The sequence below is a fragment of the Leuresthes tenuis genome, unplaced genomic scaffold, assembly GCF_036924035.1.
Source record: "Leuresthes tenuis unplaced genomic scaffold, fLeuTen1.0.hap1 SCAF_14, whole genome shotgun sequence".
In the NCBI taxonomy this organism is placed as follows: domain Eukaryota; kingdom Metazoa; phylum Chordata; class Actinopteri; order Atheriniformes; family Atherinopsidae; genus Leuresthes; species Leuresthes tenuis.
The window spans coordinates 2,405,549-2,427,172 of NW_027325368.1; the positions used below are offsets into that span (position 1 = coordinate 2,405,549).

At 47.0% G+C, this 21,624-nt stretch overlaps 3 protein-coding genes across 5 annotated transcripts; 2 read left to right on the top strand and 1 right to left on the bottom strand.

Moving 5' to 3' along the window:
* Positions 1-79: 79 nt before the first annotated feature.
* ift57 (intraflagellar transport 57 homolog (Chlamydomonas)) lies at positions 80-6,979 on the top strand. 2 transcript variants are annotated; one of them, XM_072363426.1, is made up of 11 exons: positions 80-555; positions 2,022-2,196; positions 2,313-2,431; positions 2,620-2,702; positions 4,477-4,547; positions 4,657-4,779; positions 4,930-5,001; positions 5,532-5,663; positions 5,778-5,840; positions 6,568-6,634; positions 6,712-6,979. In XM_072363426.1, exons 1-11 carry the CDS (start codon positions 401-403, stop codon positions 6,891-6,893), a joined length of 1,242 nt encoding a protein of 413 aa, XP_072219527.1. In that variant the 5' UTR covers positions 80-400; the 3' UTR covers positions 6,894-6,979. The 2 variants fall into 2 exon arrangements, with proteins under 2 accessions (XP_072219527.1, XP_072219526.1); XM_072363425.1 differs by having other exon boundaries at positions 2,620-2,710; positions 4,479-4,547; positions 6,712-6,975.
* Positions 6,980-9,983: 3,004 nt separating this feature from the next.
* On the bottom strand, positions 9,984-12,415 carry LOC140268497 (tripartite motif-containing protein 16-like). The gene has a single exon (XM_072363405.1). It carries the CDS (start codon positions 12,367-12,369, stop codon positions 10,696-10,698), a length of 1,674 nt encoding a protein of 557 aa, XP_072219506.1. The 5' UTR covers positions 12,370-12,415; the 3' UTR covers positions 9,984-10,695.
* Positions 12,416-16,335: 3,920 nt separating this feature from the next.
* On the top strand, positions 16,336-20,284 carry LOC140268516 (uncharacterized). Of its 2 annotated transcripts, none has more exons than XM_072363423.1 (4): positions 16,336-16,744; positions 17,262-17,356; positions 17,438-17,510; positions 17,648-20,284. In XM_072363423.1, exons 1-4 carry the CDS (start codon positions 16,444-16,446, stop codon positions 18,487-18,489), a joined length of 1,311 nt encoding a protein of 436 aa, XP_072219524.1. In that variant the 5' UTR covers positions 16,336-16,443; the 3' UTR covers positions 18,490-20,284. The 2 variants fall into 2 exon arrangements, with proteins under 2 accessions (XP_072219524.1, XP_072219525.1); XM_072363424.1 differs by having other exon boundaries at positions 17,651-20,284.
* Positions 20,285-21,624: the final 1,340 nt, after the last annotated feature.

Genomic DNA, 21,624 nt, shown 5'->3' on the forward strand with positions numbered 1-21,624 from the left:
GGCGATGTCGCACCTCCAAGCTGGTTTGCAACTGGTAATCAACCCAGAACACGAAGAAGAAAAAGCGACAGAAGCGAAAAAGCGTAGAAGAAGTAACGGGAGATGCATTGGCGCTTGTGTTGTCATTTAACGTGACAGCTGCATCCTGTTAATCCCTTTAAACAGTTGTGTTATAGGCAGGTAGACTTTGTCCCGCACGCTGATTTAAAAAAAAGAGTTTAAACTTTTAAAAACCCAAATCGAAGTCTGAAACACGATAGCAGCTAATGCTAGCCACCTCCCCGGCTAGCAGCGTCAGTTAGCGCTCCGTTGCCTGACAACAGACAGGAAACCAGCCGAGCTCAGCCGCTTTCATATTTATTTAACCGTTTAGTTAAATAAAGCTGGTGAATTCCTGCGAATGGCGGACGATGGCAGACGCGGAGATGAGGAGGACCGCGGGCCCGGAGCTGCTCACCAGGTGTTTGTGTTGATGGAGAACCTGCTGGAGAAGTTAAAGGTTCTGAACTACGAGGAGGAAGTTCTGTCCAAGCACAACATGAAGAATCTGTCCAGGTGAGAAGTCAGCCCTCATTTCTTAATATTTTCCTTCCAAGCAGCCAGATTTTCTTATAAAGTTCTCCAGACTTTCTTGAGGTCTGTCTAATTTTTTCCTTGGACATTTTCCGCTTTTTCACTCATTTTCGGACCACTTTATTCTTTATTAAGCCACTTAACTCTGACCTATGAGTCATTCAGGCAGAAAAAAGGCTCCTAACTCAAGGGATGAACCAGTGTTGTGTCGACACAGAACAGACAACTTAGCAAAGAAGCCATTTTAAACTGGATCTTTGGGCACTTTGTCACAAAGACACATCATTTGTTCCCATTTCTTTAGCTGCATCTATGAAAAACAGCAAAGAAAACACAGTTTGACAGACAGAAAATAGGATTTCTGCAGCAACAAGGTGATTCCCAAAGAGCTGTTAGCTGAAAACTTGGCATATCTCAGCATGGTGTGCAGTGTGTCCTTAAAACATTTGAGGAAACTGGACAAGTGGAGGACAAAAGAAGAAGTGTCAGGCCTAAAAAACTATCTACAGCAGATGAACAGGATCTGAAAGTGATGTCCTTAAGAAAGAGGAAAAAATCCAGCTGTGACCTGACAGGACCTGAGAGATGCATCTGGACCTTCAGCTGATCCATCTACTGTTGGCCCAAGCCTCATCAGAAATGGTCTCCATGGAAGGGTGGCTGTCAAGAAGCCGTTCTTAAGGAAGGGAAACAGGGAGAAAAGGCTGAGCTGTGCCAAATGACACAAGAAGTGGACTGAAAATCAGTGGCAACAGGTCTTATGGAGGGATGAATCCTCCCCAGAGCCCGGACCTCAACATTATTGAAGCAGTGTGGGATCATCTGACAGAGAACGGAACAAAAGGCAGCCCACATCCAAAGAAGAGCTTTGGGATGTCCTTCAAGAAGCCTGGAGAACTATTCCTGAAGACTCCTTAAAGAAATGACAGAAAGCTTGTCTCAGAGGGTTCAGGCTGTGTTGGAGAATAAAGGAGCTCAGACCAGAGATTCACTTTAAAGCTGCTGAGAACTGAGAAAAAACTCTGTTTCTGCCTCAGATTCTGTACTTATATTTAACTTTATATTTAACTTTCAGTGAGTCACTGCAGAGATTTCCTGTTTCCATGGAAATATATGAAGAAATGAGGGCTGCTTCAGGACTTCATCAAGTCTGAAAGGAACGAAGGAAAGACTAAAAGAAACCATTCAGAGACGCTTTCTTCCTGAATTACAGAATTCAATCGGCTCTTTTCATCATCACTGAGTTCGTCCTTTACCACTCAGACTGGAACCGTTCACATTTTCTCCGACATTCAGGTCACTTTTAGTCTTTTGTGTGTTAATTTTAGGATTTCTGGACAATTTTAGCATATGTTAAAGGTTTCGAGCCTGTTTTTCTGAGGGTAAATAATCCCCCAGGTGTTTCTTCAGGTGCAGCAGGTTGATGGTGTGTTTCCCCCCCCCCTCAGACATTACTTCGTCTCCAGTCCCTTCGTGGCTTCAAACCCAGGCGAGCAGTTCTTCATGTTCACCATCATCGCCGCGTGGCTCATCAACGTGGCGGGGAGGCCGTTCACCGAGCCTCAGGAGTACGACGAACCCAACGCCACCGTGTCCAACATCCTGGAGGAACTCAGGGCTTTCGTGAGTCTCAGTAAAACTCTGAGATCTGCAGATTAATGTGGCTCCGTTCAAACTGAGATAAACGTTCAGCCGGCTCTGACTCCTCGTCCTCAGCTGCTGTCTTTGTGCTCTTTCAGGGGGGGAAGGTGGACTTCCCGCCTTCCAAACTGAAGTCGGGCTCAGGCGAACACGTCTGCTTCGTGTTGGACCGACTGGCTGAGGAGGCTCTGAAGAGGAGAGGCTTCACCTTCAGGAGGTGAACTGGCTGCTTGTTTCCTTTCATTTATTAATCTTCTGGCTTCTTCTTCAAGCTTTTGTTTTCATTTTAAAGTCCTGCTTAGATGTTGATGCACAGGGTCACACGGGGATGTTTGCAGGGGCTTGTGGCAGGACGTTTGGTGCTGATGGGAGGTGCTTCCCGACTTCTTTCTTTCTTTCTTTCAGGCCGAACTACCCGTCAGAAAACACAGAAGAAGAGTCTGTGATCGAGGACGACGCGGAGCTCACCCTCAGCAAAGTGGAGGAGGAGATGATAGTAGGTTTTAAACCTTTTTTATGCAGCCGGTTGATGTCTGAAAAGATCGAACTGAGCATTTTACAGTTTATCTTTAAGTCTGTTCCTGATTAACTGAAAAATGCACCTAAGCTGCTCTAGAAATCATTGGAAACTATTTATTTTATTGAACATCAACTGAAAGTACAAATGAGTGAAAAAGAATTTAAGGTTTTACTCATCAGAACATTAAAAAAATCATCTTATCTGGTCTGAAAATGAGCCGAGGCTGATGATAAAAACTGAGACAAAACACAGAAGCAGTGTGTGAAAAACTAAGTGAACCCTTATTTATTCCACAGGTAAGTAGCAGCCAGCTGCTGCTGATCAATGCTCTGATTAACTGATCCTCAGTCAGTGTGAGCAGCTCTATAAAAGCAGGAGTTCTGTCAGTTTAACACGATGCCAAGGAGGAAAGACACCAGCAATGATCTCAGAGAAGCAGCTGCTGCTGCCCATCAGTCTGGGAAGGGTTATAAGGCCATTTCCAGACTATCTGGAGTCCATCATTCTACAGAGAGAAAGATTATTCACAAGTGGAAAACATTCAGGACAGCTGTCAATCTTCCCAGGAGTGGACGTCCCAGCAAGTTCACCCCAAGGTGAAAAAGCCCAGAGCTACATCTCAGACTCTACAGGCCTCAGTTAGCATGCTAAAGGTTAAAGGTCACCCCAAGGTGAAGAAGCCCAGAGCTACATCTCAGACTCTACAGGCCTCAGTTAGCATGCTAAAGGTTAAAGGTCACCCCAAGGTGAAGAAGCCCAGAGCTACATCTCAGACTCTCCAGGCCTCAGTTAGCATGTTAAAGGTTAAAGGTCACCCCAAGGGGAAAAAGCCCAGAGCTACATCTCAGACTCTACAGGCCTCAGTTAGCATGTTAAAGGTTAAAGGTCACCCCAAGGTGAAAAAGCCCAGAGCTACATCTCAGACTCTACAGGCCTCAGTTAGCATGTTAAAGGTTAAAGGTCACCCCAAGGTGAAAAAGCCCAGAGCTACATCTCAGACTCTACAGGCCTCAGTTAGCATGTTAAAGGTTAAAGGTCACCCCAAGGTGAAAAAGCCCAGAGCTACATCTCAGACTCTACAGGCCTCAGTTAGCATGTTAAAGGTTAAAGGTCACCCCAAGGTGAAAAAGCCCAGAGCTACATCTCAGACTCTCCAGGCCTCAGTTAGCATGCTAAAGGTTAAAGGTCACCCCAAGGTGAAAAAGCCCAGAGCTACATCTCAGACTCTACAGGCCTCAGTTAGCATGCTAAAGGTTAAAGGTCATGACAGCACAGTTAGAAAAAGACTGAACAAGGATGGCTTGTTTGGAAGGGCTGCAGGAGAAAGCCTCTTCTCTCTAAAAAGAACATGGCAGCACAGCTTAGGTTTGCAAAGCTGCATCTGAACAAAGCTCAAGACTTCTGGAACAATGTCCTTTGGACAGACCAGAGCAAAGTGGAGATGTTTGGTCCTAATGCACAGCAGCACGTTTGGAGGAAACCAAACACAGCATATCAGCACAAACACCTCATACCAGCTGTCAAGCACAGTGGTGGAGGGCTGATGATCTGGGCTGGTTCTGCAGCCACAGGACCTGGGCACCTTGCAGTCATTGAGTCCACCATGAACTCCTCTGGATACCAAAGTATTCTAGAGTCAGATGTGAGGCCATCTGTCCCACAGCTAAAGCTGGGCTGAAACTGGCTCATCAACAGGACAAAGATCCCAAACTTGTATTAATTCTTGTTTTGTTTGTGACTTCAGGAGGAAGCTGACGATGAGGAGGAGACGGCGATGGACCTGGAGGCTCTGAAGTTACGAACGGCTCACACTGTGAGATCGCCGGGGAAAGAAAAGCTTCTTGGCTTTTGATCTTTGTACAAATGTTCTGTTAAAGCTCCATTTTAAGATGAAACGGACTCCGTCATCTGTTCTCTGACAGGAACCCGAATCATCCTCCAAACCAGACGAGATTCTGGAGTCGATGGTTGACGCAGCCGAGTGGAACCTGGAGGTGGAAAGAGTCCTGCCACAGCTCAAAGTGACCATCAGGACCGACAACAAGGTGCGCTCTCTGAGTAGCTGCAGACAGTTTTCAGTCCAAAATGATGAAACTGTGACTCTGTAAGGAAGATGCATGTGAACGTTATGAAGTATGAAACACTTCTGGGTCTGTGGGAGCACTCGGTTTCCCATCATGCTCTCTGTTCTGCAGGACTGGAGGATCCACGTGGACCAGATGCACCAACACAGAGACGGAATCCAGTCCTCACTCAAAGAGGCCAAGGTGCGTTCACTGACCTGCTTTTATTTCTTACTCGGGGCCCGACGTCATTATTTAAACCTGTCTGATGGAGCTAAAGCCGTCCACCAAACGGGGTTCAGCACCTGCAAACCAATCAGTGGGATGATAGTCGGCTTTAAAAGATTCCTACAACCCAACAAGCTTTGCCAGTTTCCTGAAACAAAGTCTGTAAAATGAAATGAAAACAAACACGCAGGGACGGCGTTCAGTTTCTGACCTTCGCCACTTTCTGAGATGATGAAACACGGCAGCAATGAGCTGCTTGTAGACGGTAGAATCAGTCACTTCTTCTGTGTTTCTGCAAGCTGTTGCTGTTAGTTTCCGAGCCCGAGTGTGATGCCGTGTGACCGGAAAGTGTTCGCTGTTCGCCCTTTGATCAACTTCCACACCAAAGGCTCTATTGCATTGTTATTAAAGCGTCTATTTGAATAAAATGAACCAGGGATTGAGTAGGAATCCACAGACAGGAAGATGATCACGGAGGGGCCGCTCTCTCCCGTCTGTTTGTGCAGAGCTACCTGGACAGGCTGCAGGAGGACATCGGAAAGACTCTGGAGAAGGTGGGCAGCAGGGAGAAGTACATCAACAACCAGCTGGAGCATCTGATCCAGGAGTACCGCAGCGCTCAGGCCAAACTCAGCGAGGTGAACACCGAGGCTGGAGCTCAGCACCTGAGAATCCAGCCTGAGCAGCTTTCATTCATTCATTTCTAATGATTTGAGAGGATTCGTGTGACACGTGTGTCTCTTTTCCGTCAGGCCAAGGAACGCTACCAACAGGCCAGCGGGGGGGTGACGGACAGGACCAGAGTCCTGGCTGAGGTCAGTGAATGCATCACCGAGCAACGCTTTGAGTGCAGAACGGTGGAAATCTGCTGCCGAACGTCTCGGTTTAAAATGTGACCAAAGAACAATGAAACCAGAGAAGAAGAACTCACATTCTTCTTCTGCTCAGACAGCAGCAGCCTGTTTCAGCAGGTTAAAGCGCAGCCATGTCTGCTCCGCCCTGTGAGCTATGAAGGCTCATTCAGGAGCTTAGTGCTGGGACTTTAGGGGGTTCTAACTTCTTCAGTTTTTAAGCATTTTGCTATAAGTTTAAAACATTCATTGAGCAGTCGGCATCACACAGTTCTGAGGTGTAACGGGGAGGTCCGGCTGGCTGGTTGGAACCCAGCAGCTTTACAGACTGTACTGTAAGAGAGCTTTTAGCAGACAGAAAACAGCTGAATATGACTGGTTTCACACCAGCAGGGATGCAGATGTGAATATGGAGATGTTTCAGGAGTTTTAAATGATTCAGAGGAGGTCTGTGAATGGCTTAATTCGGGTTTCTGTTGGTCTTTAAAGGCTCTGGTTCCTCTCGGTGTTAAATAAATCTTAATCTGAGGAAAAGAAAGGTTTTGCCTGGACACAGTGATGTCTGTGCGAGTCGATCCACTTTCAGCACTTAGAAATATGATCAAGTTGTTGTTATTTAACATAAAAATGCAAAGAGCAGTTGAAGGTTTGTTGGACTGGTTCATTGGTTTGTTTCACTGACCTGTTTCAGGTCAGCGAGGAGCTGGAGAAGGTGAAGCAGGAGATGGAGGACAAAGGCAGCAGCATGTCTGATGGAGGTGAAGCAGACCCGACCTCGGTTTCGAGCCGTGTTGTGTGAGTAGAGTCTGACCCGCTGCCTTTGTGTCTCCTTCAGCTCCGGTGGTGAAGATCAAGCAGAGTTTGACGAAGCTGAAGCAGGAGATCGTGCAGATGGACGTCAGGATCGGGGTGGTCGAGCACACGCTGCTGCAGGCCAAACTCAAAGAGAAGTCCAACATGACGCGCGACATGCACGCCACCAACATCCCCGAGCACGCCGCCGGGCCCTTCGCTTAGTCCCACCGAGCTCTCAACATGCCTCCTATGAACCCTCACGGCCTCCTATGAACCCTCTCAGCCTCCTATGAACCCTCTCAGCCTCCCTATGAACCCTCACAGCCTCCTATGAACCCTCCCAGCCTCCCTATGAACCCTCCCAGCCTCGCTATGAACCCTCCCAGCCTCCTATGAACCCTCTCAGCCTCCCTATGAACCCTCCCAGCCTCCTATGAACCCTCTCAGCCTCCCTATGAACCCTCTCAGCCTCCCTATGAACCCTCCCAGCCTCCTATGAACCCTCTCAGCCTCCCTATGAACCCTCTCAGCCTCGCTATGAACCCTCTCAGCTTCCTATGAACCCTCTCAGCCTCCTATGAACCCTCTCAGCCTCGCTATGAACCCTCACAGCCTCGCTATGAACCCTCACAGCCTCCGTATGAACCCTCTCAGCCTCCCTATGAACCCTCTCAGCCTCCTATGAACCCTCTCAGCCTCCCTATGAACCCTCCCAGCCTCCTATGAACCCGCTCAGCCTCCCTATGAACCCTCTCAGCCTCGCTATGAACCCTCTCAGCCTCCTATGAACCCTCTCAGCCTCCTATGAACCCTCTCGGCCTCCCTATGAACCCTCTCGGCCTCCCTATGAACCCTCTCGGCCTCCCTATGAACCCTCTCAGCCTCCTATGAACCCTCTCAGCCTCCCTATGAACCCTCACAGCCTCCTATGAACCCTCTCAGCCTCGCTATGAACCCTCACAGCCTCGCTATGAACCCTCACAGCCTCCGTATGAACCCTCTCAGCCTCCCTATGAACCCTCTCAGCCTCGCTATGAACCCTCTCAGCCTCCGTATGAACCCTCCCAGCTTCCTATGAACCCTCTCAGCCTCCCTATGAACCCTCCCAGCTTCCTATGAACCCTCTCAGCCTCCCTATGAACCCTCTCGGCCTCCTATGAACCCTCTCGGCCTTCCTATGAACCCTCTCGGCTTCCTATGAACCCTCTCGGCTTCCTATGAACCCTCTCGGCCTCCCTATGAACCCTCTCGGCCTCCCTATGAACCCTCTCGGCCTCCTATGAACCCTCTCGGCCTCCCTATGAACCCTCTCGGCCTCCTATGAACCCTCTCGGCCTCCCTATGAACCCTCTCGGCTTCCTATGAACCCTCTCGGCTTCCTATGAACCCTCTCAGCCTCCTATGAACCCTCTCAGCCTCCCTATGAACCCTCTCAGCCTCCCTATGAACCCTCTCAGCCTCGCTATGAACCCTCTCAGCCTCCCTATGAACCCTCTCGGCTTCCTATGAACCCTCTCGGCTTCCTATGAACCCTCTCAGCCTCGCTATGAACCCTCACAGCCTCCTATGAACCCTCTCGGCCTCCCTATGAACCCTCACAGCCTCCCTATGAACCCTCACAGCCTCCCTATGAACCCTCTCAGCCTCGCTATGAACCCTCACAGCCTCCTATGAACCCTCTCGGCCTCCTATGAACCCTCTCGGCCTCCCTATGAACCCTCTCGGCCTCCCTATGAACCCTCTCAGCCTCCTATGAACCCTCTCAGCTTCCTATGAACCCTCTCAGCCTCCTATGAACCCTCTCAGCCTCCCTATGAACCCTCTCAGCCTCCCTATGAACCCTCTCAGCTTCCTATGAACCCTCTCAGCCTCCCTATGAACCCTCTCAGCCTCGCTATGAACCCTCACAGCCTCCTATGAACCCTCTCAGCCTCCTATGAACCCTCTCAGCCTCCCTATGAACCCTCTCAGCCTCCGTATGAACTGGATCAGACAAAACTTTCCTTCTAATAACTGGTTTGTTGGATTCTCACGTATTTATTATTCAGATTTCATATATTTAGTATATTACGTCTGTTTTTGTAAATATATGTCAAATAAACTTTGATACAACTCATAATTTCAGTCTTCTCAACTCATTGAAGTGAAATTTAAGGAAAAATGTCCATGAGATGGCGCCAGCACTGCACACAAAAGCTGTTTTGGGTTTCTTTTCTACTTTGAAAAGTAGAATTTGTGTTTGATGGGAGCCATCAGACCAGAGTTGGCAGCACAAGTCATTCAAAACACAAAAAATGACACTACAGAACCACTTCTGAGGGAGTTTGGAGGAACTGTTTACTTGCAGCTATAGGAGAGCTAACGGAGGGATTTCTACACAGGCACTCTACTGGGACCACTTCATCCACACGCCCCCCTGCAGCACAGTTTATTCACTCCGTGCTCTGTGACAGTCGGCTAACTTCACACAGAGTTTGCTGCTGATAGTTTTGTGCAACATGGCAGGATATTTATCAGATTTTGACGACTTTGAGTAAGATGGACGTTCTTACCGGAGTGAATGAGCTGTGCACAGAAAACACATTTAACATCAACTGCAGTGAGACAGAAACTGTAATTAATGTCATTCAAGTTTCACATTAACTGTTGTGTTGTTGCCAGTTTGGTGACAAATGTACCCTTTTACAATCATAAGGGTTTAGTGTTTGGAGGAGAAGATTCTGATCTTATAATATACTGTTTTTATTCACTAAATGAAGTGGATGAAGTGGTCCCAGTAGAGTGCCTGTGTAGAAATCCCTCCGTTAGCTCTCCTATAGCTGCAAGTAGCCACATAACAGAGCTATGAGCTAACAGAGCTATAGCACACGTTCATTCATTCATTCTTCTTAAAGTATTGGGGAAATAAAGACAGATAATGCCTTATTTAGATTGGTTACTGACCGAGAGTTTAAGTTGCCTCTCTCTCTGAAACAGGCGAGAGTTACCCCTCTTTCTCTTCTCTTTCTCTGGTGTGAAACAGACCTCTAATGGAGGCGCTATAGAGGAGGATGAAGAGTGTAAAACATTCCCAGCAGGTCCTTTTTGTTCTTCTGTTTGCCTTTTATTGTCTTCATGTTAAACATGTTAGTTTGTGGTGTCTCTGCTGTTTGTTCTCATTGTTTTTATCGGCTGAAGTAAATGTTTCTTCGCTGTTAAAGAAGAAAGGTCAGAACAACAGAGCTCACAGAATAATAACTAATCATCTGAAGCATGTGGATCAAATCTTTCTGAGAGACGGAGGAAAGAAAAATTCAAAGAAAACTGGACTCATTTCTCTGTGATGAAGCTGTTTTATTGAAGAAAGTCAAATATTTTCTGCTCTGAACATGAACTCTGAACTTTGTGCTGTTACAGGAAAACGGCCTCAGTTATACCCTCACATCAGTTTGACATTTTCTCCGTCAGATTTCACACAAACACTGAAATGAAGACAACAGAAAACACTTTGTTCACTCCTTCAAAGCGGTATTTGCTGTGAAAATCTTCACTGGTTCTCACATTAAAGCTGACGAAGGATCTCCTGATTCCTGCTGATCCTGGAAATGACCGTTTCTGAGCACCTCAGAACAGACTTCCTCATCTGTTAGAAAACAGCAGCAACATTTGATCTCTGAAACTAATCAAAGTCAGTGTAGCTACAGAATAATTTTACATTCACAAAGTGATGAGATGTGAACAGAGTCTGTGATAAAGGAAGGTCTGCTGATCTCTCTGTTGGGCTCCATGAAGTGGAAGAGAAACAACAACATACAGACACATCAACACAAGCATCCAACTAATATTTAGAGCTCAGAGAAGTTTAGATTTTCATGTGGAGAAACATTTCTGTGAATAAAACTCATCATTAGCAGTGATATCCTCCATGGCTGCACAAACCCAGGAAAAAGCAGCAAATAAACAGCAAATAAACAGCAGAACAGCAGCAAATAAACAGCAGAACAGCAGTGCAGAGACATCACAGCAACAAGCTGACTAAATACATTTATTTCACTTTACACAGACCAGCTGCGGCTCCAGAGCCCCAAAGCCTAACTCCAGCATGGAGCGGCTGAGTGAATGTGGTCTGGACTCTGTGGAGCAGAGTCATGGTTCCAGAGACGCTGTAGAAGGACAGAATACCTGCTCTGTGATCCAGGTACACTCCGACTCTGGAGGACCGAGGAACAGAGATGGAGGTTGAGATGTTGTTGTACCAAAATGTATAAATGTTTTGGTAATAATATAATGCCCAAGATTTGTTATTTCCTCCAAATTCACATTCACTCCCTCTTACTGCTCTGCTGATGTTCTTGTATGCGACTGCGACACCAACTCCTTCCCCTCTCCACTCCACCTCCCAGTAACAGCGTCCAGTCAGACTCTCTCTGCTCAGGACCTGAGAACATCCGGTAAATCTGTCTGGATGATCAGAATAAGGCTGACGTTGTTTCATTCCCGTCACTATTCTGTTCCCCTCTGACAGGAACAGCTGCCTGTTTGCTGTGTTTGGATCCAGTGTGATTTTACATGAATATCTTAAGAATCCAGCTCTGCTCTTTGGTTCTGGTTGAGGGAGTAAAACATCCACATCAGTGACTCTCAGTGAGATGTTGGTCCATTCCTCTCTCAGGATGTCCTGTAGTTTCTCTCTGAGCTCTGACACAGCTGCTGTCACAGCCTCAAAGTGCCTCAGAGGACGGATCTTGATGCTGGATGAGGGTGTAGACTCCCTGAGTGCTGACACTGAGGGGCAGTTCTGTAGAAACTGGGTGTGATCCTCTGTGTGTGAGAGCTGCTTCAGCTCAGCATCTTTCCTCTTCAGCTCAGTGATCTCCTGCTCCAGCTTCTCCTGAAGCTCTTTGACTCGACTCACTTCAGTTTCCTGCTGGGATCTGATCTGCTGCTTCACCTCAGAGCTTCTTTTCTGGAGGAGACGGATCAGCTCAGTGAAGATCTTCTCACTGTGCTCCACTGTTTTATCAGCAGACTGATTGATGGCCTCCACCTCCTGCTGAAGCAGCTTCACATCTTTCTCTCGGTCCTGGACTCTCTGCTGGATTTGTTGTCGACTCCCCTCCAGCTCTCTCTGCCTCTCAGTCCTTTCTGCTGCAGCTGACACTGTGTCGTGGCCTTTATGTTCCTCCACAGAGCAGAGATAACAGATAGACTTCTGATCAGAGCGGCAGAACATCTTCATCACCTCACCGTGAAGAGAGCAGATGTTCTCCTGGAGGTTCTTGGAGGGCTCCACCAGCTTGTGTTTCTTTAATGGAGCCACATCATAATGAGGCTGAAGGTGTTTCTCACAGTAAGAGGCCAGACAGACTAAACAGGACTTGATGGCTTTCAGTTTTCTTCCAGAGCAGAAATCACAGGCCACATCTTCAGCTCCAGCATAGCAGTGATCAGCAGGAGCAGCTTGGAGTCCAGTCTTCTTCAGCTGCTCCACTAAATCCGCTAACATGGTGTTTTTCTCCAGGACAGGCCTCGGTGTGAAAGTTTTCCTGCACTGAGGGCAGCTGTGGATTCCCTTCTGATCCTCTCCATCCCAGAAGCCTTTAATACAGTTCCTGCAGTAGCTGTGTCCACAGGGAATAGTCACCGGATCCTTCAGCAGATCCAGACAGATCGAACAAGAGAAGCTTTCTCGGTCCAGCTGCTCTCCTTTCTGCGCCATTTCTCCTCTCTGACTGAGTAAGTTTCACTTCCTGGAAGCTGGAACTAGTCTGAGCTCTGATCTACAAATCATCTGTCGGTGCAAAGAACAGAACCAGCTGTTGGTTACACCCATCATCAGCCTGCAGGTCTGAAGGGGAGGGAACAAGGAAAAATGTGGGCAGAGCAGAGCTGTGAGAGCAGGAAGTGTGTTGAAGCTGTTTCACACCAGTCTTCATGGTTAAAATACGGCTTGATTCTTCTTTTAATCCCTTTGGAAAGAAGTTTAGCTTCACTTTCACAAAGAATCATTGTGTTAAAGCTCCAGTTCCTCGTCAGCTTCTTTCTTCACAGAACTTCAGATAAAGTAGCTTCTCCTGAAATAATGGAATCAGTTGCTGCACATTTGAGGGCTGCATTGGGTCCCAAATCTCGCGGGAGTGGACGGCGTAAACTCTGCTGCCGTCAGGCTAAATAAATACTTTGGGATGTAGCCTAGCAACAGGATGTCAATAAATGATGTGGAAAGGAAGCTCAAAGGTCTTTACGGCACAGTTGTGTAGTGTTGTTTGTCTGCTGATTGTGTTCTCATGTTTCTTATTCAATCAGTGCGTGATTACATAAAGGTAGATAGAATAAATAAAATACAGAGGAGGAGAATCGAATATGAAACATATGTTCTGGGAGCGCTTTTAAGTATTAATTCTAGGTGTCGGACAGTAAGTGTTTATCTCAGAGCCTCCAAAGTTGAAATCATTCACCCAACAGCACCCACACCTGGTGCCTATGATTCCCCACTCTCCCAAACACCACCTCACTGTTTTATCTGCCTGAGCTGTTTGCCCTTTAATGCTCTCACACAAACTTTACTTTCGTTGTTGGTCTCTATCCCTTAAAAAAAGATGATTTAATTGCTTATTGGAAGAAAGGTGGAAGTCCACAGCCCATCTGCGGGAATTGAACCCCTGTTCAGTCTAACCACAGGCAGTGCTCTGTCACCCTTTTGCACATTAGAGCATAGTTTAGTCTTCAAACATCAAGCATCCCTTTAATGCTTTTTCTAGAAGAGTTCCAACTCTTTGTCTTCCAAAGCTAAGAATCAAACCCATCCCCTCTGAAACTATAAGCCACTCTCTATCAGTTATCTTGCTACACAGATGAACATCCTTTTCAGCTGATTTCTTTCCCTACTGTGTGCTACTGAGCTTTGAAATACTTTCAGCTGATTGGGGATGGATACCCATCCACCCATCCATTATCTGCCGCTTCTCTGGGGGTCGGGTGAGCAGAGAAGCCCAGACGTCCCTGTCCCCGACCACTTCCTCCAGCTCTGTCCTGGGTCCTCTCCGGGGTCTCCTCTCAGTGGAATGTGCCCGGAACATCTCACCAGGGAGGCGTCCAGGGGGCATCTTAACCAGATGCCACCTCAAATGGCTCCTCTCAATGTGGAGGAGCAGTGGTTCTACTCTGAGCCCCTCCCGGAGGACTGAGCTTCTCACCCTATCTCTAAGGGAGGCCCAGACACCCTGCGGAGGAAACCCATTTCACCCGCTTGTATTCGCGATCTTGTTCTTTGGTCTCTACCCACAGCTCGGGACCATCGGTGAGGATGGGAACGTAGATTGACCAGTAAACTAAGAGCTTCTGGCTCAGCTCCTTCTTCACCGGTCGGTGCAGAGCAACACTGCAGACGCTGCACCGATCCGCCGTCAATCTCCTGCTCCATTCGTCCCTCACTGTGAACAAGACCCCGAGATACTTGGACTCCTCCACTTGGGGAAGGATCTCATTCCCAACCCGGAGAGAGCGTTCCACCCTTTTCCAGCTGGGGACCATGGTCTCAGATTTGGAGGTGCTGATTCTCATCCCAGCCGCTTCACACTCGGCTGCGAACTGCTGCAGTGAGAGCTGAAGGTCACGGCCCGACAACGCTAACAGAGCCACATCATCTGCAAAAAGCAGGGACCCAAGGTCTCCAAACCGGACCCCTCAACGCCTTCGCTGCACCTAGAAATTCTGTCCATGAAAATTATGAACAGAATCGAGAGATTCAACTATCATCTGAGATTCAACGATCCGACGGATCCTCCTCTCCAGTACCCCCGAATAGACCTTACCACGGAGGCTGAGGAGTGTGATCCCCTGTAGTTGGAACACACCCTCTGGTCCCCCCCAGTCCAGAGGCACTGTCCCCGATGTCCATGCCATGTTGCAGAGGCGTGCCAACCAAGACAGCCCTACAACATCCAGAGCCTTGAGGAACTCCGGACCTCATCCAGCCCCGGGGCCTTGCCACGAGAAGCTTTTTGACCACCATGGGAACCTCAGACCCAGAAATGGGAGGCCCCACATCTGAGCTCCCTGACTCAGCTTCCTCATTGGAAGGCGTGTTGATGGGATTGAGGAGCTCCTCCAAGTATTCCCCCCACCTGCTCACAGCGTCTCTAGTTGAGGTCAGCAGAGCCCCATCCCCACCATACACAGTGTTGACGGTCCACTGCTTCCCACCCCTGAGCCGCCGGATGGTGGACCAGAATTTCTTCGAGGCTGTCCGGAAGTTGTTCTCCATGGCCTCACCGAACTCCTCCCATGCCCGAGTTTTTGTCTTAGCAACCGCCAAGGCTGCGTTCCCCTTTGCCTGTTGGTGCCCATCAGCTGCTTCAAGTCCAACTGGCCAAAAATGCCTGACAGGACTCCTCCTTCAGCTTAAAGCCTAGTTTATGCTTCTCTGTCACATCGACGGTGTAGACGAGATGCTGTCACTGAGCATTCGAAGTTCTGCATCGAGGGAACGCGTTGCTCTGCAATTCACCTTGCTGCTAGATGGGTGTGGCTGTGTGTTTGTGTGGTTTCAGGGTTATAGCCGAATCCTTGCTTTTTCTTCCGCTCAGAGTTAACCACAGTAACCAATGGCAACCCAGGTGGAGCAGCTGTATTTGCAGTTGGAGCTCATCAATATTGAAGAACAAATGCTGATATTGCAAATGTTGAAGCGTCGGCACAGAGAAGACGTTTGCGGAGGTGGTCTGTACGACCGGTCGAGGCTGGGAACAGGTGAATTTACCACACTGGTTCAGCCACTGAGGGACCTGGATGTTTTCTTCCAGAGCAGAAATCACAGGCCACATCTTCAGGTCCAGCATAGCAGTGATCAGCAGGAGCAGCTTGGAGTCCAGTCTTCTTCAGCTGCTCCACTAAATCAGCTAACATGGTGTTTTTCTCCAGGACAGGCCTCGGTGTGAAGGTTTTCCTGCACTGAGGGCAGCTGTGGATTCCCTTCTGATCCTCTCCATCCCAGAAGCCTTTAATACAGTTCCTGCAGTAGCTGTGTCCACAGGGAATAGTCACCGGATCCTTCAGCAGATCCAGACAGATCGAACAAGAGAAGCTTTCTCGGTCCAGCTGAACTCCTTTCTGCGCCATTTCTCCTCTCAGATCAGTGACTGAGTCGTCTGTCTTCCTGCTGTAAAAGACTCCTCACAGCTTGTGCACTTTGAAGACTTTGGACTTTAACTTGTGTCATCAGGCCCTAGTTTCTTCCAAGGAGGAGAAGTCACTTGAAATAATATCCAGTAAGTAATAAAAACCGCGTGGTTTTATTCATCATAAAGACATACAAACAATTTCCTATTTTTTTTTAACTATCTCCTGCGTCCACTGAAAGACTGAGTGGACTGTTGTTGAACAGTTTCATGATTATGTTGTGTGGAAAGTGTGTGTTGTTCTGTGTGGAGAGCAAAATAACTAAAACTTTTTTTTAACTTTAGATGATTTAAAAACGTAGTCATGTTTCGTTAAATGTGATCAAATGTCGTGTAACTGTATTTTCTGATCATTTATCTATCGAAACGCAACCTTTAAACTGGACTTTTTGTGTAAAGTTCGTTTTTTCAGTAGTGTTTTTTAAAACGTAGAAACTACGCGCATGCGCACTGGGGGTTATCTCAGGTCGTTTCTCCGCTCGCGTCACTTCCTGGTTCGTCTCAGGATTATTCAGTCAGGTGAACACAGTAACACGCGAGCTGCTTCCGTTACCGCCTCGAACCGTTGATTTGGGCTTTTCTGCGTCAACAACGCGCACGCGACGGCTTGAAAAATGTCCCCGGCCACAGCCTTCCAGGCGCAGCTCGCCTCCATAATGGAGGTGCTAGCTAACACGGCGGTGGCGGAGATCTGCGAGCTCGTGGACAGCGGCTACACGGTGCTGCAGCTCGAGATCTCGCGGAACCGCAAAGAGAATGAGGTGCTGCGGAGGAAGCTGCGGCTCATGGAGCTCCGAGCCGCACGCGTGAACGCCCTGCGAGCTGCGGCCAGCGGCGGGCTGCTGCACGCGAGCGGGCGCCCGCGAGTTCATCTGCTCGCGGGCAACGAGCCGAGGCGGAGCGGGACGCAGGCAGGTAACGGTTACATTTTAAACGTTTTAAACAGTTTAAACTCGAGAACGAGAACGTGAAGCAGGCGCGGCGCGTGCTGCGTTTAATCACTGTAGGTAATGTCGGAAATCTCCACACCCTGATCATAATGGCGAATAAAGCCGATGTAAACAAACCGATTTAACCAACATACAGTTCAAAGATGGCACAAAAGAGAGTAAAAGCTTTTAAAAATCATTGATACTAAATTAATTGTGTTAGATGGCTATATTATATATTCTGCAAATTAAATTGTTGATTCATGTGAAAGCTTTTTATTTTAAACCAGATGATACTCCGGTAAAATTAATTACATACATGCAAAAAGAGGGTAAATCTAATGAAATGATTTAGAAACTATGACTTTTAGAGATGGTGAAAAAAAACAGACATGTCTAAAACATGTTGATTTAAACTATATTTCTGAGTACAAGTTTGGAAAATACACAAAAACAAAATGCCAAATAAACGAAACAAAACTGATCATATCTTCTTCCATCAGAGGCAGCGCTGTCTCGGTTGTCCAATCAGGAGACGTCCCGCTGCAGAGACCCCAGTCCACCGCCAGACTCTGGACAGGAAGCGACTCAGCAGACGGTCAGTAGAGAAGGAGGAGGCGGAGTCTAACTGCACCTTCATCATTCTGGCAGCTTTACATCCTCCCTGCTCTGATTTCAGCCCGCCGGAGAGGAGACGGCTGTGGTGATCAAAGTGGAAGACGAGGAGCCCTGGTCCCGGTCCGAGTCAGACCGTAAGTACTCGTGATTTAACAGGATGGATCTTTTCTGGTGTCAGATCGGGTTCAAACTCGAGCTGAACTTTCATGAATGAACTCTTTCTCTTTCTGAACAGGGTCAGAAGTGTGACGTTGTGCTTTTCTCCCTCCAGAAGGACAGACGCCAGAGACGGAAACTTCGTCCTCGCAGGTCAAACAGGAGGCGGCGGCGGCAGACGACAGGGGCGGGGTTTTGTCCGGCTCCTGGACGAGCGGGGAAGTCAGCTCCACCTCCACCCAAAACTCTCTTAACACCAGTCAAGAAACCAGGGGTTTTGACTGTTTGATGTTTGAGCTTCAGCACGGCTCCCGTCCTACCCAGAATCCTCCGGGTGGCGAGCCGGGCTGCTCGTCTGCGCTGAACCGTGACGTTGGCGTTTCGGCTGATTCAGGTGGCGGCAGCTTCTCTTTCAGCCTCTGCAACGCGACTCTGTCTGCAGCCGAGCAGCCTGCAGGTTTCAACCAGCAGCAGAGGGCGCCGCCGCCTGCGGCTGAGCCTGCGCAGAAAGAGCCGGCGGACGGACGGAGCGCGTTGATGCACAGGAACAGGTGGAGACTGCAGGAACGGCTCAGCAGGCAGGACGCCGCGGGGAAGACGTTCGTCTGTAACCGCTGTGGGAAAACTCTGGCCTGCCTCAAGAACCTAAAGACCCACATGAGGGTCCACACGGGCGAGAAGCCGTTTGTCTGCATGCTCTGTGGCAAACGCTTCTCAGACTCCAGCAACCTCAAACGCCACCAGAGCGTCCACACTGGCGAGAAACGCTACGGCTGCGTCCACTGCGGGAAGCGCTTTGCGCAGTCGGGATCGCTGAAGGTTCACATGAGCGTCCACACAGACTGCAAACAGTTCAGGTGTTCCTTCTGCGGGAAGACGTTCATATCCGGCAGCCACCTGCGGCGGCACATCACCGTCCACGCCGGGGAGAAGCGATTCGCTGCTGAGTTACCGTGACCACTCAGAGGAATCTGGCGCCAGCGTATAAAATTTACAGCTTTTTACGAGCTATAGATCGGTAGTTTTTTCCCACATTTCTCAAGTAAAACAAGAGAATTTGGCAACATTTTTGCTGTTTGGTTTCCCCTACATTTGTGGGGTGTAACGCCGCTGTAAAATGGACCCTGAAGGCAACACGGAAGATGAGAACACAGCTGAGCCCAGAATAGAGCCTTGAGGAACTCCCTGTTAGTGGGCAGCAGTAGAAAAATATGGACTGAAACCACCTTAAACAAGTACAAGAGGATTTGGCATCTTTGTGTCCCCCTGCAGTCGTGGATGTATCAGTAGGGCTGAGCGATTTTTATCGATACCGCAATATATTGCGATTTTTATTTCCCGATAAAGTATCGTTGTTTTTTTTTTAAGCAAACTTTATTGAAAAGTCAGACGTTACAATTAGTGAAAACACAGAAGATTAACATAATACAAAATAATGCGGGGGGGGGGGTCATATTATACAAAACAGTGATAAATTAGCTCATAAAAATGCTATATAAAGTGCATAGCTCAGTGGTTTTTATGGCTTTTCTGTTTATAGAACATAGGATTGTTGTAATTTATTGTTTGAGCTCCTCGTAAAAATGAAAAAGGAAAATTTGGATTTGTGTTTCTGGTATTTAGCAAGTAAAACCAGCAGGTTGATGATGTAATATTCACAACATAAACATGAGTCTGCGTTTGTTGCCGTTTGTCTGGCGGTGTTGTTCCGGTTCAAAGGTCGGACCATCAGTCCAATCAGCCACGATTCGCGTCAAATCTTTCAGAAAATGACGCGTTAAATCGTATCGAATCGAATAAATTCATACCGAATCGTTGGCTGAATGCTGTGTATCGTATCGTATCGTGAGATTAGTGTATCGCCACCACCATAAAAGCTCTGTGAACATGTACAGCCGTACACATTCATGTGTTTTCATGTTGAAGAGGACAAAAAAAGACGCTGTAAAAAGCTGTCGAAATCTTTAAGGCGACCATAAAGAAAAACTGTAAAGTTTTATTCATGAAGCAGCACATCTGCATCAGATCTCCGTCTCAAGGCACTTCAAAGATGCAAGAAAATGATCCAAATGAGTTCTTCCAGAGCTAATTTAAAAAAGCTAAGCTAAGGAAACCAACAGATTGCTACGAAAGTTGAAATCTGAGCATAAACGAGGCAACGGTGGGAAGAAAAAACTCCTTAAATGTAAGAAAGCTGCATCAGAACCAGAGGTCGGCCTTCTGCTTTCTCCTTCTCTGAACTCTATTCTTCCTCTGCGTGCTTTTTAAGGCGGTAATAAGGCTTCAGGACCACATTAGCACAGAAATTTGAGACGAATAAAAATCCAGTCGATTTTTCTCAGATCTTTGCTACTGTTTAAGCAACCTTTAGAAAAAACATCCAGAAACAACCAGTTTGTCTTTCTGACAAAGTTTAATGGTTTAATCAGAAGCATTCACTTGGAATAAAACACTTTCAATGAACATCTGACGCTTTTCAGAAGACTGTAAAAGTTTAATCTTAAAACACAGCGACTCCACTGTAATCCCGTTAATTTACTCACAGCCGATCTCCTCGACTTTAAAAGCCACATTTTTTGCTCATTTAAGCCGAACAAAATCTTTAATTTAGTCTTAGTTCGCATCTCGTTTTAAGATTTGATTTTACAGATTTCCGAGCAGCTGCTCGACTAACACAAATACAATAAACAGAAATAATAAGTGCTGTAAGGAGCTTTGGAAGTAAAACATGTAGAAATGTACAACAGACAGATGAGTTGGTTCAAAAACTTAATTGGTCATAAAACGTCACATTTCTTTGTCTTTCGATGATTAAATTCCATCATTTAAAGCTGCATTAACTGGTCTGAGCCACCAGGGGGCAGCAGAAGGAGCGTTACGCATCACTGAAGTCGCCACCATTAAGTTTTGGCTCCTCGAGAAACATTTTTGTCTCCGACTTTTAGTCACGAAACCAAAACTAGGAGCGAAAAGAGGCCAAAAAGCTTCGTGGAGCTGTTGATTAACAAGTTGTTTAATCTTTTGTTAATATACAAGCGTTAATAAGTTCAGCTTTAAATACAAAGCGAAGCAGAAAATATAGCTTATATATTTGGATTCTTTTCTCTTTACGGAGCACAACACTCACCTGATTTGATTAAACTAATTTGGCACTTTTCTTGTAACCCTTCATGCTTCAGATCTGGTGCGACTGACTTCGTAATAAATTCGATTTATGCGAGTTTATTTGGCAGAAACGGGTGATTAAATCGCATCCAAAGAGACCAAAATGTAGCGTCACCACCACATCTTTACAGAGTCGGAGGATCTGGAACACGAGGAGTTAAAGATTTCTCTGCTCCTCCAAACTTAACTCCATGAAAACACAGAAAAGTTTCCCTCTGGAGGAGCTGGGGTTCGGGTTAAAACCGGTGAAACCGACGCTCGGCTCCATTTTAAGTCTTGGCCCAAACGTGATTTAAATTCTTAAAAAAGGCTCATAAAGCTGTACAGTACTTCTTTTTCAGGGACTTCCTGCTACACTTCTCCTCTTTTCGTCCTTTAAGCCTGACTTTAAAACGTCTTCCCGGCCTGTTGCTGAGGTTTTAAAACGGTTTCTTCCACTTTCTGGGATTATTGCTGTTTCATGGCAGGAGAATCCAACCTTTCTGGGACTAAATTCGTGTCATAATGACTGAAAGGATTTTATTATCTTTGAGCTAAAAAAAATTCTTGTTTCGGTTCTTTTCTTAAATTTACGAGTTGTTTTTTTTTTTTTAAGGAAACTTTACATTTAGATAAAATGTAAAAATGTTCAGCGTGACCCAAAGTTTAAGAAGGTAGTTAATTGAATCACCTAATTTGCATGTGGTGACATCACTGATGACATCACTGTGGATTCCATCGACTTCTAGTGAACATTTTAACACATTTCCACGTTTTTCTTTTTTTTTTTTTGACCTTTTTCTGAATTAATGAACAAAGCTGTTCCAACTTATGATCTTTTCCATGTTTTTTTGTGTCTTTTTATCCACCTAAAAACAACAGAAAATCGGTAAGAATCAGAAAAACGTCTTTCAGTCGGATCCTGATTCTGGCCTCAGGGTTTTAGTG